This window comes from Pyrgilauda ruficollis, unplaced genomic scaffold, assembly GCF_017590135.1.
Source record: "Pyrgilauda ruficollis isolate IOZ18807 unplaced genomic scaffold, ASM1759013v1 scaffold2, whole genome shotgun sequence".
Taxonomy (NCBI): Eukaryota; Metazoa; Chordata; class Aves; order Passeriformes; family Passeridae; genus Pyrgilauda; species Pyrgilauda ruficollis.
Window position 1 is genome coordinate 24,642,518 of NW_024519206.1, and position 15,959 is coordinate 24,658,476.

At 34.7% G+C, this 15,959-nt stretch overlaps 1 protein-coding gene across 1 annotated transcript in view; it reads left to right on the forward strand.

Annotated features, from left to right (window-relative positions):
* The window catches only part of BBS9 (Bardet-Biedl syndrome 9), a 285,204-nt gene that overhangs the window by 115,994 nt on the left and 153,251 nt on the right, over positions 1–15,959 (forward strand). The window contains exon 20 of the mRNA XM_041466709.1: positions 11,666–11,848. Within this exon, the coding sequence (XP_041322643.1) occupies positions 11,666–11,848 (183 nt within the window). The remainder of the gene's footprint in view (positions 1–11,665; positions 11,849–15,959) is intronic.

The window sequence follows — 15,959 nt, forward strand, 5'->3', positions numbered from 1 at the left end:
CAATGCCATCTGATTTCAGCTGTGCAGACCTGCAGTGTGAGTCTCATATGCCATCTTCCTCTATGGACTCCTAATCAGATTCCAAGGCATCTGTTGGTAACAGTGGAAGCAGGGACTGGAGGTAGTCCTAGAAAAGATATGAATATGGGCTATTCATAAATATGAGTGAAAGTAGACTAATGTTTTTCCTTAAGTTCCTATCATTTTATCCATGTTGAATTTTGCCCTCATCCGTAACAAATACTTCTTTCCTCCACCTCTCCTACCCTTTCAGATACTAAAGGAAGAGAGGGTTGCTACTCTTTCAGGGGATGTAACTGTATAACTTAGGTCATGTTTCTGAGCTCCACCAACTGAAAACATCAAAGTGAATTTGTTCTGATATTTGGCCAACTTATTTAGTCATCCCTCTAGACAAAACGTTTATCTGGATTTTTGGTCTGCAGTGTGGCTAGAGTGTACGCTACCCAGATGTGTTTTCCTAACTTTGATGCAATAGAATAAAGGAAACATAAATACCCTTTTGAATACATCTTGTTATGGCCAGTAATAGTTGAAACCAAGTTAAAACTATTAGATTTGACTGAACCAGAGCATGAACTTCAGCTGTATTACATCAGGGGAACAAAAAAAGTGTTTAAATTAAGTTTTTGGTTTTTTTTTTAAAGGAAAATCTTTTCTTATCAGAAAGCCTATCTCAGCCAAAATCAGTAAGAGCATTTGTTACTAATTTAGTGGGGTGTGTTTGCATGTGATTATATATTAGTGTTGAAAAGTGAGCTCTTTCCTGTTCTACATAATTGAGTGGATATGCAGTAGAATTATCCTTAAACTTCTGCTCAGACAATGAGGAGAGTTTTCTAGATTTAAACCAGAGAAAGTTACACGGTTAATTATCCCATTTCAGACACAGAATTGTACCTGACATTTGCTATCTCTGCCCTATGCTCCCCTACCTCAAGCAGCCCCACTGGGAATCTTAGTCTTAGCAGGACTTAAAAAAGACTACATCTTGTCCCGTCTCCTCCATAAGCTCAGCTGCTTGTTAGAATAAAGGAGAAGTTGAGGAATCAGATGTTTGCATGGAAGGTTGTTATCTAAATGCATTAAGTCTTGTGCATTTGATGGGAGGATAATTTATCAAAATTTTCCTTCATGGATAAAATGACTCTCTTCTAGGAAGTAATGTTGAACTGTGAATCTTTTTAAGTGTGACTCCAAAGACTTCTTAAAAGTGAGAGATTCTTCCACTTAACTCCAGGTGGCCTGAACTGTTTTGTTTTTCTAAGCATGCTAGGGTAATAGGTAGTGAGGCTAGGTCAAAAATGGGTAACTTTGCCACACAGCTCTTTTTTCTATAGAGAATTGGTGCTAAACATACTGGGAGATGTTTCATTATGCTGTTTACTAGCTCTTCCATATTTTCATTCATTTTAAGGAGAAAACAACAATGAGGGATATGAGTGAAGCTAGTAGTTGTCCTACTGCAAACAGGTAAAATGTCATATTTCCAAAGACATGAGGGAAGGACTTTTGCCATTACTGCCAATTGTGAATCATTTTTATGACATTTATCAAAGACTAAGAGACTATAAGTACATCATTAAATACTGTATTTTGAAATGAAAGTCAGAAAGCCATATAGCTTCAGCTATGTTTAGAAGTGAAGCAGGAGAATGACATGCTGAATAGTAAAGTCTCACTCCTGTGAATACGTGTGTGCATATATAATGGAACACTTACTTTTTTGAAACTAGCCCATAGCCTATGGTGAGATATGCTTACTTCATTGGAATAATCTTGAGATAAAATGATTTTTACACTCTAAAATAATCAATTGTTTTGTGGCTTACCTTATTTTGAACATAAAATGAACCAGCTATTGGAATGAATATTTTCTTACCTTTTTTTAAAATTTGTTTTTAAAATTTTTATTGTTTTTATTTCTGCCTAAGTTCTAAATCTTATGTTTAACTAGCAGAATGCACTGCCTGAGTTTATTGTGTGGCTAAGGCAGGTGTGCAGGTAAAGAAAACTGCACCTGGTTGTGTACCTGTAGGCTTTGTGCTTGTGAATTAGCAGGGTATTTCAGGTGGGAATTTTCTTAATTCTTCACTTTGAGAGAAGAGAGTTAGAAGGTGCAGTTCCAGGTGTGCAGAAGAATAAGTATCATTGGCCATTATCTGCAGCACAACTAATTTGGTGTCCTAAAAATGTTTGCTCTTTTCATCAACACCTGAAGATTTTCTGTTGAACACACTGTAATGTTCAACAGGTGTTTTGTGTTTTATTTCCTTTCTGTAGATCGAGGGGTTCAGGCAGGGATATGATAAGCTCTTTGCTGCTTCATTATTAGGTTAAGACTGCCTGCTGTGTGACTTGGCAGTAGGATATTTTTAGTCCTTCAATATTGTCTTGCCCCCAGAAAATGAAATTACTCCACTAAAAATAATCATACCTGTATGGCAGTACCTGTTGACTTAGAAATTTAATGTTACATGAAGTAGAATGCAGTTCATAAAGGGTTTTTTGTTGGGTATTGTGGTGAAGCAAGCATTAATATGATCTGTGCTGTAGTTCATCTATGGAGAAACACAAGAGTTTTCTTTGTCTGAAATTTATTGTTGTAGCACCTTGAATGAACAATGAATTTTTACTTTCCTAAGTGATGCAATGATGCTTTTGAAACATTTTTCCGCCTAGTAAATCCAGTAAGACTAGAACTTAAATATCTTTGCTTAATTTTCTTCAATTTTCAAGATTTTTAGACTGTGTTTTTTAATTGAGTTTTACAAAACCTGCATTTCGTCGTGATGTTCCTATGTTTTGAAATGATGATGTCTCTTTCAGTAAAAAAAAAAAAAAAAATAGAAGACATTATGGAAAACTTGGAATTCAAAGACAAAGTATTCAAGCAAGCAATTGATGTATGATGACCTTTCCACTTTGACTTGCGAAGCTTATTTTATTTCCAAATGTACTGTCACGTGTTCTCAAGATTTTACTAATAACAGAGAAAGTCTATAAGTGTCTCAAAGTAGAAAAGTAATTTTAATGAGAGAGGTCCTGAAATTAGTATTGTAGTTAAGCCTGAGCTTCTAATTAGCCTGCCATCCATTTTCTTTGATTTGTATGTTTGGATTTTGTTTCCAGGATGTGTAGTTTTAATTTAATCATTCTTAGTCTTACTTTTACTCTTAGACACTGTATTAGTCGACCACAATGTTTTTTAATCACTTAAAATTACATACTAGCTCAATCTGAATAGGGAGTTCTGGACATTTATTCAGTTAATTCAGTAAAAAGCAGAAATGCCAAAATTGCAAGTGGGATTGGCAGTGTCTTGGAATTCAGGTTAGAACATCTCTATCTTCAACTGGCTTGTTGATTTGTTTGATGTTGATACTTTTATTATTAAAAGTCTCAGAATGGAATTTGGTGGAATAGCTTTGTGTTCATTTATACAGAGAGGAAATATCTATATTATGTATTACTTGGATTTGTTTTTATTGCTCTTTTCTAGATGTATTTGACAACATGTTTTTGTTTTTCAGTATTACAATAAGATACAGATATGAACTGATGCTGTTCTAGGACTTGTTTTACAGTGTACTTTCTGGGAAGCAATAATTTGTGGATTTATTTTAGATTTCTAAAACTACTCTTATCATGTGATATCTAGCATGCTGCAAATGCTTTTCCCCCCAGTAGGTGCATATGACTGATGACAGTGAGAGTAGTGGTCTTTGACAAGATAAAATCCTGCCTTTTCTGAATGAATGCAGTGCTCCCAGTGGGGTTAATGAATCCTTAATTTGACCCATAGAGCTTCACTGTACATTAATTTTTGCAGAAGTACAATCTGATGTGTTTGTCTTGTTTTCTTGGCCATCCATAATTTAATTGCTCTGATAGGCAATTAAAATTTTTCAGGTTGGGTCTTCTGGTTTTTAAACTGTTTGTTTAGGTCCAAAGCTTATTTAAATACACAGTTGAAGCATACAACTTCAACTGTTTAATTTTTTTCTTTTATTGTAAAGTTTTTTTGGTTGTCATTACATAATGCCATGTATTCGGTGACACAAACCAAGCTCTCCACCTCTCTGTCTCCATTTAGCTCATGTTTGGCTGTATTTTATATACATTGCTGCCAATTCAACCACAGCCTCACAATGACACTCTGTCTTCAACATTCATTGACTATCACAGATTCTGTGACATATCTGTGTGCTATTTAGCACATCCCTTTGCCTAAGTAGAACTTTTGTTTTGAAGGGTTAAGTAAAGGATTCATTGTAACTCGCTGTGTTCTTGGGTTTTATGTAATTTGTAACAGATGTTGCTTCACTTGGATAAGCTACTAATTTTATAACTCCGCTTTTAAATTTGGATTTTATAATGTAGAACTTATTTTTGAATGTATTGGAAAGCATCATATATATTTTGGAACATGCTTGTAGCCTAATTTTAAGAATTTCCCTCCCTCCCCCCCAATCTTGGTATTTAATAGTTGTACCAAGTAAGAGTTGGTTACTTTTACTCACTGTTGCAATTTCTCACATGCAAAACTGCTTGCAATATTTGGCTGCGGATAGGCCATTGGGAGGAGGCATCAAGTATTTAAATAATCGCCTTTGTATTGTTACTATTGACCATATCAATTCATCTGGTATCTCAAAAATGGTAAACCCTAAAAAAAACCACAACCAAACACAAAAAGCCAATAACATATGAAAAAAGAGACTAATATAGATAAGTATATTAATCAAGTTAAAATAACCTTAACTGTAATGCTTACTGCAGATGGGACATCAGAGACAAAAGGAATTCCTCATTTCTGTTCCCATGGCTTTACACAAGGAAGCTCAGTTAAGGATGGCCAGCAGTATAAAGCACGAAGATGGTTTAAATAAGCAGCAACTGGCAACAGTGATGGGAACAAGCAGGTTTTTGCCACTACATTAGTGTTGCTAAGGCAGAAAAAAAATTGAAATTGATTTATGCACATGAAGAGCTGCATGTTTAGAATCAAAGGAATATGAATTTCTTACTTTAATTAGAATGTACTAATTTAAAGTAGAGCTAACCAGGTGGTCTTCGTTCTTTTTTTTTTTTTTACTGGAAAGGTTGTTTATATACTTAGTACAGACAAAATAGAAATTTTCTATGGAGCAGGGTGACATTGATCTATCAGGGTTTTAATTTGGGTTTAAATGTATTGGTAATCAAGTACTTTTGGATAATGCACTCAGATGTCTGGGGTTCTAAACCCACTAAATATTTTCCAGTAATTTTCAAAAATAATTCTATTCAGACTATAATGGTGTAGATAAAAGCTGGAGAGAGAGAGACTTCTGAAGAGGAAGTCTATTTTCTTATTGAGTATCCTAAAGAGGAAAAATTAAAAAGCTGGAGATGGTTTTTCCTTTTGAACTGACCATATTCATACTACTATGCTGCTGTATAGCTGAAATTATATTTACTTTATCCCCAAAGATTTTCTTACTGACATCATTGTCACTAGTTCTTAGAATGAAAGAATTAAAATAAATGATGCAGCACGATTCTCTGTGGCAGTAATCCACTCCCACTTTGGTTTTGTGTAAGACACAGCTTTGATACTTGTGAAGTTGCAAAAGAGGGTTCTTGAATGTAAACAGTACATGCATTTAGCTCTTGTAAGTGTTGGAGTTGGCTGTCATCAAAATGTGCAGCCTTTGTTATGCTTGTAGATGGTATTGCCTTGTGGTAAAATCCAATTTAGAAAGGTGCAGTAGAGCTGTTAGTGATAATTCTGTCTTGGAAGCAACAGAAGAAAGCAAAACCACACAGCTTCCCTGACAGCCCTCAGCATTTTCTTAATCTGACTCTTGTTTCCAGAGGCACAGACTGCTATAGTAATTACTCGTGTTAATTTCATGTTCATCAAGTGAGGCAGTAGATTTTCAGGAGGTAGCTCCTCCTTTTTCAGGTGTGCATCCTGATAAAGCATGGGTCATCATGCTGCAATGTCTTTTGTCTCAGCTGTCTTCTCTCATCAAGGCCACGTTGAGCTTCACTTGAAAGTCGAGTATTTGGCGTCTAGTGAATTGATGCTTTGTTGTCATCATGGTGGTCCTGTGCCTCAATTTAAAGAGCTGCAGTCATGGTTAGCAGAAGCTGAGACATTCTCATAAGGGTCAGATAATTGTGGCCCGGGGTACTTAATCCCAATGTGCGCTCTCGCGTCGCCACTGCCGCACTGTGGGAGCGCCATGGCGTTTAGAAATGCTCCCTTGTGGCAGGGACATGGTTATTCTTCCTGGTGACGGAGTGCTTGATAAAGATCGCCCTCTGACATGGATATCTCTGCCTGCATTCCATAAAGCTTCAGTCACCTGTCAAAAGCTCTGTGCACAATGGCTGTTGAGTGAGATGGTCTGCACAGGGAATCAGGCTGCTAATCACTATTTCTCTATCTTGGAAACTACTTTGAGACTTGCCTGTTTTAAAAAAACCAACAAGTTTACTCCTAGAGTAAGGGTATTAAGAATATTGTATTGTACTGTAAAAAAAGGGGCTTGTAAGAAAAAATGTATTTGTCTTCAAATGCTTACGCATCCTATGTGAATTAAGATATGTGATAGAGACTTCTTAAAACCACACACAAAAAATCATTAGACCTTGTTTTAGGTTTGGCAACTGAGCTATATTTCCTTCTCTAAAATTGGAAAAAGAGTGAAACTAGTAGTAAGTGTCCTGTGTCAACAGCAATGAAGAAGCCATAATTAGCATTTCTCAGGTCTCCATTTCTTCCTGCTTTATATTCATTAACATCCTGCTTTATGAAGATCTAATTCTGTTTAAAAAATAGTTGAAAGGGATTGGATCAATTAACTTGCTTGCAATAAATTATTCTGTAAAAACAATTGCCAGAAGAGACCTGTGAGCTTCATCATCCCTGAGTTCATTTCAGAATAATTAAATTTCCAATGTTATCTTATTGTAACAACATTTTCATACAAGAGTTGCTCATAAGTGCTATGGATGACATGTAAAGAGATTCTCTATTCCTTAAGTGCCAAAATTCTGTTTCTTTTTACTTCATTTCTGCTAAAAATAGTTACTTCAAAATTCCGGAAGCTGAACCCAATGTACTAGAACTAGATGACAGTAAGACTAATTGGCTATTTTTTTACCAGTTTTGAATGGCTGTTTTTTTCCTTCTTCTGTTTAAACAAAAAAAAAAGAAAACCAAATTATCTGTCATTTTTTCCTGTTCTCCATTTTAGGATATGGCATAAAATCTGGCAGAGTTTTCAGTCCCAATGGTGTTAGGGACTCCAAGAAAATATACTACCAACACAAAGGAAGCTCCCTGGAACTTCATGCTCATTTCTTGCCCTTTATTTTTTCAAAGTTTTCTTCAACTTCCTATCCAGCTAAGAAGAAAGTGATTTGTATTTTTGGAATTGTATTTGTATTTTTTTTTTTTGGTATTATTAGAATAAGCCTGGGAGAGTCATTATTATGGTTATTATTGCCTCAAGAAATTTGTGTACATGTACAAGAATGGGTTATGTTGCAAACCTTTTTCAAGAGGCATAACTAATTTTGAAGTTATTGCTGGATGTTAAACAATGCCCTTAAAATATGTTACATTACCACTAATGATGGAGAACTGTGACTGGTTTTAAAGCTTGCATCAGCATTAGTTTACAGTTTTCACATGCTTGACATCTTACAAAACCTACTTAGCAATGAAATGAGCATGGAGAGACATCTTTCTGCTTAAACACTTAAGGCTGGAAACACTGAGAAATGCTCTATGCTTGGAAATTATTGAAGTCAAATTTTCATAATAGTGTTGGGGTATGAAGTTCTCAAGATTATTAAAAAAATTCTGGATTTCACCTCTACCATTGCAGCTGTGAATATGAAATTTAGTAAAAATCTTAAACATGATCTTTGTTTAGAAAATAATTCCTTCTTTTTTTTTACAATATGCTTTCATAGTAACTTAACTGACCTTTAGTTTTCTGTAGTTACATGTAGTGGAACATAGTAGGAATCTGTTCAGAAAAAAAAATTAAAAATAATATAAATCAAAAGCAAGTTTTGATCAGTTATAAAAATATATGTTCAATATTGTACTTCTCCATTATTTCAGTATCTCTTAAATATTTCCTGCATCAGATACTTTCCTTACTTTCATAAATTTTAGAAAGATCGTTTGAAAAACTTATTTTTAGTTTTCTTTGTTTCAAAGCTTTGTGATATTGAAGAAGGAGAAAGAAAAATGTTAAGTAGGCAATATATATATAGGTCTTATGCAATATAGATGGACTTTTTACTTAATAGTTTCCAGTTGGTCTAAAATCTTTATATGTAAGCTACATTTGAGACTGTTTGTTGCAATGTATTTTCCTACCTATCCTGTGAAAAAGTGAGACAGGGAGAGATTTTTTTTTAAGATTTTATATCTATTTAGAAAAATGATAAAATAGATAGTAAACAGATTGAACAGCTACTCTGAGAACTGAAAACAAAATTGGGAAATTATGGAGAAATCATGACTGAGTCTGAAGAGACTAGGATTTCAGATTGCAAAGGGTACAGATTTTTTATGTTCCTCAAATATTACAAAATATAAATAGAGATGTTCAGGCGAAAATAAAATGATTAAAAATATTAATGTCATGTTGTTAAAACTTACTTGTTCTTAAATTCCGTAAGTGTTTGATTGAAGAGCCCCAAAATTCTAAAATTTGTAGCTCATGTCCTGGGAGATTTTTAGAGTAATTTTACTCCATGAGAAAAGATTTTTTTCCCCCCCTCCTGTCAAATATTTACTGTGTAACCATATATTGTCAAGATTTCTTGAGTCTTGAGGCTTTTTAAAAATTACTACGCCTCTGCATGCCTACATTATAGTGTGGTAATTCATATTGTATTGTCCTGTGTCCTGGATATTCCAGATGTCAGAAAGCTATATTGGGTCACTTCATCTGTTAACAGAATAATTAGAAGTGTTTTTATCACCTCCTTTGTTTTTCTGCAAGTGTAAAGTAGAACTTGTATATATGCAGTTATCTGAAGATTTAGTTGCTATGTTTCAGTGACCTGCAATACTTAAAGACTGCACTTTTCCTTTAGAAACTTAGGTCTACCACTTTTATAACATTTGCCTGATATTATTGTGCACGAGAACTGTAGAATTTCGTGCCAAAGAAGAGCTTTTAGTAGTTGTTCTTCTTAAGGGTTTTTGTGAAACTGCTTTTAAAATAGGTGATGGACTTGGCGCATCAGGCATTGTTTGGGAGTACTGGGATATTTGTTTTACACCTAGAGCCTGTGAAAAGGTGAGCATCTCCTTTGTTCATGGTTATAAAATGGAAAGAAAGCCTATCCTAAAATGAAGGCTCCACGAGGTAAAAGACCAGTCAGTTACTTCTCTTTATGCTGTTTGCGTTTCTGAAGTACATAGGAGAGTGTCAGCTGAAATATAGCGCAGAGTGAGAAATCATCTGGGAATTTATGAATGACTCTAGAAAGTAGCCTTTGCTGTGTAAGTGGGGTTCAGGTAGTTGTCATAGAAGGGTAACTCTATTTGCTTGGATCTTCAACAAAATTAATATCTGAGCATTATCCATAATAGGGTACAGGTAGCTTGCCAGGAATTCTGAATTGTACTATCCCAATCAGTGATGGGATTGTAGGAAGCATACCAGTGAATGAGCACACCTCATCAGCATGTTAAATTCATCTTCATTCATTGTTCTTCTCAAATTTTCAGTTTTATATTGGACAGGAAAAGAGATTAGATATTTGAAGGCCTCTGTTAGACTGAGGGAGATTTTACTGTTGTTGCTTGTCTCAGAAAGATGAAACTGTACGATGCATAAAATTACTGGTTATGTGGCTAAGAGACAGCTGATGTAGGTTGCTACATAGTGTGCTGCTTATCAGGTGGCTTTATCACCCATAATTCTTGGAAAGTGACTGTAATATGGAACTTCATCTTTTGTAGAACATGAGGTGTGGAAAGCATCAAGGCTTTGGTCAGAGCAAACTGAATGCCAACACAAATGCATCAGGTGACATGTCGGTGATATCATTACTGTTCTCTGACCAAAGTTTGTTATGTTGCTTTTCACTGCTTGGGATTAGTTTCTTGGTTCTCCTTCACGTGGTTAGCTAGGTTTTTTTTGTTTGTCTATTTTGTTACTTGGCTCTGATTTATGTAGTGTTTGGACTCATGGGTGTCCTGTGGGTTCGCTGCTTTATTTGGAAAGATTACATTTTAAAATCTAAAACAAAAGCCATCAACACATTTTGTTTGAAATGTTTCATATTTATAGTTCCCTAAAATTCTGTTTTCTTTATCTTTCCAGTCACATGGGAGCTTGGAGGGAACGCAGATACATCTCTAATGCCAGCATTGCAGATTAAAAATAGTTTTTCTCCACCAAATGCTAACAGCTGGTTGGCTCTCTTTCCCTGCTGAAGATGCATCATATAGTATTTTCGTTTTCCTGCTGTTGCCAAAATGTTAATGGATCAGGCTCTGCAAGTTGTACTTTGTAAATTCTGTTGTAATACTAATTACACTTAACTGCATTTCTATGAGGCTTTTCACAACTCCTGTTAAGCACCTATTACCCTGTCTAGCAAATAAATTAACCGAAAGTGGTTGAGAGAGGTGCTTTGTGTTGATTTAAATAACAATCAGATAATTGATTTAAATAACAATTTAAATTTGTGTTGATTTAAATAACAATCAGATAATCAATGCTTCTGTAAACCAAGTGTTGTTTGGTTAGCATGGAGATGTAATGACCCTCCTGAGAACAGGTCTTCTAAGTTGTGCTCCCCCGGGATGAATCCCTAACCCTTATACCTTTCCGTTACTTGAAGTACTCCAGTGCAAATACTGTGGAAAGTCTCTTGTCCCACTGACGTTACAGCAATTGCCTATTGAAATTATTTCTGAACCGAGTATCATATAATAGGTTTTCTGGTTTTCCCCATCTTGAAGTATTCAGCAAAACTCTTACCATATCAGAAGTGAATCTGTTACTTTTATTTTATTTTGAAAATCCTTTCATAATATCTGGCACTTAAAGTGATATTGCCTTCATATGCATGATCCATAATGTTTACATTTTGGCATAAAAGCTGAAGAAACTAGGGCATAACACGGAGACACATGAGAGTTAATAAAATAACAGATGGCAGCTGTGTTCCAATGGAAATAATTATATGCTGCCTTTTTAATAGCATAAAATCAATGTGTTGTTTTTGATTAATACAGTAGGTTTACTGGTCACATTGAGATTAGTGTGTGATATAAACCTGAAAATTAGTTTGTTGTCACATATTATGTGATATGATGGGGATTAATTTCAGGAATGCCTTAAAAATATGCTCTAAACAAAATCCTTTCTACACTTACTGTACTAGATGGATTAATCCTGTTGCCATATGGACTTGAAATTGCCTTGGGTATGCAAAGGAAAAATCTAGATAAATGATAACTCATTTAATACTCTGTGGTTTGTGTTTATGGAAAACAGAATTCCTCAGGATCTTCTAAAGGAAAACAAGAGTGTGCCAAAGGTAATTTCAGTGTTGAGTGTTCACGGATGGTAAAATTATATTTAACAGATGTTTGTAATTTTTGCAGGTAATAGCTCTAGCAGATGCAGCAGAAGAAAATCAAGCCAACATGTTCCAGGCATTTGCAAAGTTGAAAAGTGCCACCCATCTGGTGATTATGCTGATTAGTTTGTGGCAGAAGCTCAGCACTGATCAAATTGCTATTTTGGAAGCTACGTTTTTGCCATTAGCAGAAGATACACAAGAGCTGGTAAGAATCTTTAAGAGCTGCTTAAAAAATACTCATTCACAGAGCTTTAAGCCCTTAAATTTCCTTATTTCTTCCTGTACTTCGCTGAAGACTGTCCTTTGAAGTAATTTAAGTCGCCTTACTAAGTAGGTGTTCGATGCAGACTATGCTGATTTCACAGCAAAGTGAAAAAGTAGGAGTATATTATAGAATGTTTCAAAAGAGGATATGGTTGATACCAGTTAAATTCTGCTTAGCCTTTTCTTACCAAGCCAAATAGGAATGTCTCACATAAATTTAGCTGATTTTTACCTTCTGTCCTGTGGTTAGGATAAACAGAATAAGACCCCCAGGTTTTGAAGACTCTAATATAAATGTTCTATAACATACATGTCCACATTCCAATAGAAATATAGAAGGCACACACAGCAAGTAGAGTACATACATTTAACTTTATTAATCATTTGCCATACTTTGTCCTCAGTGTATTTACAATGGTTTATATAAGGGGTGAAAGTTATCTAAGCAAAATACTGTGAATAGACAATTTCCTTGTACTCCAAACCATGCTCTATATAGTTTTGCATTTTGTAGATGTCTTGCTAATTCTGTTTTGATTTAATGAGTGTGACCAGGTGAGATTGTGTATAAAATCTGGAGATTGGTGTGTGAAGACAAGTAATGCTGTTTATATCCACACCTAAGTTCCACAGCTAAACACTGCTTTAGTTGAATTAAATAATGTTCTTGACTTAATTAAGAGTTGATCCCCAGTTAGTTTCAACAATTATCTTAAGTACACATTAATTTTAATTTTTATGCTCTGCACAGGGTTTTTGCAATGTACAGTGAATCCAGATTTTTGTGCTTAGTATAGAGTACTTAGAATGGTTTGTGGTCTTTTAGAAAGCTTGTGCTGGGTTCCAAGTGAATCTAGGATCTTCTGCCATTTCCACCTGGGGGGCAAAAAGTGTTTTGGCATTTTACATTATATTGACTCATAGCAGGCAAAGCAAAACAGTTTTGTTGAGATTTTTTTTGGATTTAGTCCTCATTTAAACTTGGAAAATCAAGCTCTGAAACTGAGAAACATGTATTCCCATGAACTGAATCCAAAGAAAGTTCCTATGGATCTCCTAAAAGCCCATACAAACATTTTTTTACATGACTAATTTTTATTTTGCCATCAGGAATTGGGTTGCTTTGATGCACGTTTTGATGGAATATGGTACAATTTGTTTTATCCTGTAATGCAGGATTTTGCTTCAGCCTATATCTCGGTGTGGTTTTAACAATATTCTATGTTGAAACTGCAAGATTTCACGTAAGCATTGTAAGGGTGTATATCCTGCAGAGCAGTCAGGATGAAAAATGTAGACCAACAACTGGAGGTGGAAATAGAAACAAAACCTTTACAAAATACTGAATTACGTGCCATATTGAAGTTGTTATGGTACCACAGAAATCTGAATGTAATTTAAGAAGCTTAGGTAGGGAATGGGGAAATCTTCTGACATACCAATGATATTTACAGACAGAAGCTTCTAGCTAGTGTTCAGGTTTCCTTGTAAGCAGTGAAGTAGAACACTGGTGAAAGAAAATACTCTGAAGAATTTTTATTTACTCTTCAAACAATTCTGCACAATGGTTTGTTGTATTTTTATTTGGAGGGAATGTGTTAGAAGACAGTTTGGATGCAGTCTACATCTCCAGAAAATTTTCTGCCTTGTGAGCAATAAACTATGGAAGTGTCTTCTTAAAAAAAAGGAAAATGTTTGGAATACACTGTTAACATAAAAAGATGTTTACCATAACATCAACATTATTCTCATACATGCCATTTCATTTAGAACAGATTGTATCTTGTTTTCTAGACCTGGCAATCACTTCAGTTAGATATTTAGGAAACGTGAGAGTGGCGTTCTCTGTTCTCATTGTGTTACCATTTTTTCTCAGAGTGCTAAATGGTTTCTGTTGCTGCAAACTTTTGTCTAAGAATGTATAAAATTTGGGTTTTCTCGTCTACAAAGATATAGTGGAAGAAATACTGCAAAGTTGCATATTTTACGTGAATAACAGATATTTGGCATCATGAATTGTTTCTGGCAGTAAAATTCTAACTAACACCTAAATAGCACTGCTTTGATAAAACTGACTAAAAGAGTTGTTCAGTGTTGGAAATACAAGGACATTCCTCTTTTTCAGTGATTCTTTCATGAATGCTGCACAGTTGTAGAAGTATAGCATCAGAAATTGAATGAGATCTCTCAGGTCTCAGTGGGATAAATGAGCTAAATCTTCTGCTAATGAAGTCACTAAGAAATTGATGCTAAAACTGAAGAAAAGTAGTTGCAGGGAAGTTAGGTGCACTTTTGTCCAATGTACATTGTTACTGTGGGACTACAATAAAATCCATATTCAGATTATAGAAGTATATATTAATGCTATTTCAGAGCATAGTGTTACAGCTGCATGCAAACTATACTTTCACATGCATACTGGTTTTGAGTCCTATATTTTTTTATCTGTTGAATTATATGGTAGAAAAACACTTGAGGGTGCTTTTGGAGACAAAAGAATCCATGATTTGTTAATAATGTTAAAAATGTACCAGAGATTTTGTTACACAATTCATTTTTTTCAGGAGAGTTGGTCACTGTTCTGCTAGACTAACATATTTGTTATTAGCTTGTAACAAGGACTGACAGCAATTTGAAGTACTATAAAGTCTGAAACAAAAAAGCCCCCTCACATTTCTAAGCAGTGTTTTTTAGTGATTATCCTTTTCCAAGCTGTGTTTTCTGGATAGAAAAAGACTTGAAAAATGCTGAGTTTGTGATAAAGTATATGTTTACAATAGGAAATCCGTTCGGGAGACGAGGGAATTTGTCCAGGCTAATTTAAAGGGTTCAAAGGGTTCATGCTACACGGGGTAGTTTTGATATAATGGTTGGATGGTGTCTGGATTGACTGGTGGCTCATATGCCTGATCGTTAAGGTATTAATGCTTTCTTTGTTTAAGACATTACAAAGGGAGAATATGTCTGTCGATACAAACATTCTGACTTTAAGACTGATGGAGGGCCCTTGGCAATACAGCCATCAACAGCAACTTTACTGAAGAGTAAATATTTTCATAGTTTTCCTGATGTTACCAAATAATTACATTTGAGTGCTTCATTGCTCAGAATCATTCCTTGCTTGTTGTAGTCACATTTGTGTTACTATAGAAAACAGTAGCAGCTATAAGCCACTGTTGAGGAAGTACATTTCCATCTCTCTTTATTTATGTTTGGAGTCATACCAACCAAGTAAATGTCTGTATTAGATCTTAGGATTGTATTGAAGTTGTAATTTGAAAGAAAAATATGCCTGGGGGTGAAATGCATATTTTAATTGACTCTATGATTTACAGTAATTAACTTAACGTTAGGGACTATAAATTTACCACTTCACAGTGTTGATTAGATAAAGTTGAAAAATGTACTTTAAGGCAATGATGAAAAAGAAATGGTGTCAGAAAACACTCCTGAAGTGCCTGTAAAAGTCACAGGAGTTACTATCAAAAGTGTCTCTGCTTACTGTAAGAAGATGATCTGAATGTAATTCACAAGAAAAAGAAAAAATCATTTGGGAAAGACTAGATAGCCTGCTAGGTTTTATGCGTGATAGCAAATGGGTTTTACTCTAGAGTTCTTGAGTAATGTAAAAAATACCGTTTTGTGGAAAGAATCCTTTACTGAAATTAAACTCTCAAAAACAAAGGTAAGGTTATTTCTGTAATTCCAGCAGGATTAATTCTGTAATGACTGACATTAGAAAAAATTTTCTCTGAATTTTCTGTTCCCACCCAGAACTTTCAAAGCTTTGAGCTAATAATTGTATCTTTGGCAAGAGTAATTTTAATGAACTCTAATTTTTAGAATTTATTGGAAATTGTCACTTTAATTCTTGTAATTAATCCAACCTAGCTCTTGATTGCCATACAAATCATCTAGAATTAGTTTTTTGTGCCTTATATTTTCTATATTGCACTTGTCATTGTAACCACTTCTTAAATGCAAAGTTCCAACCTTGTACCAAAAGGAAATATTTAAAAATAGACTGAAATATTTAATATTTTCTTGTTTGC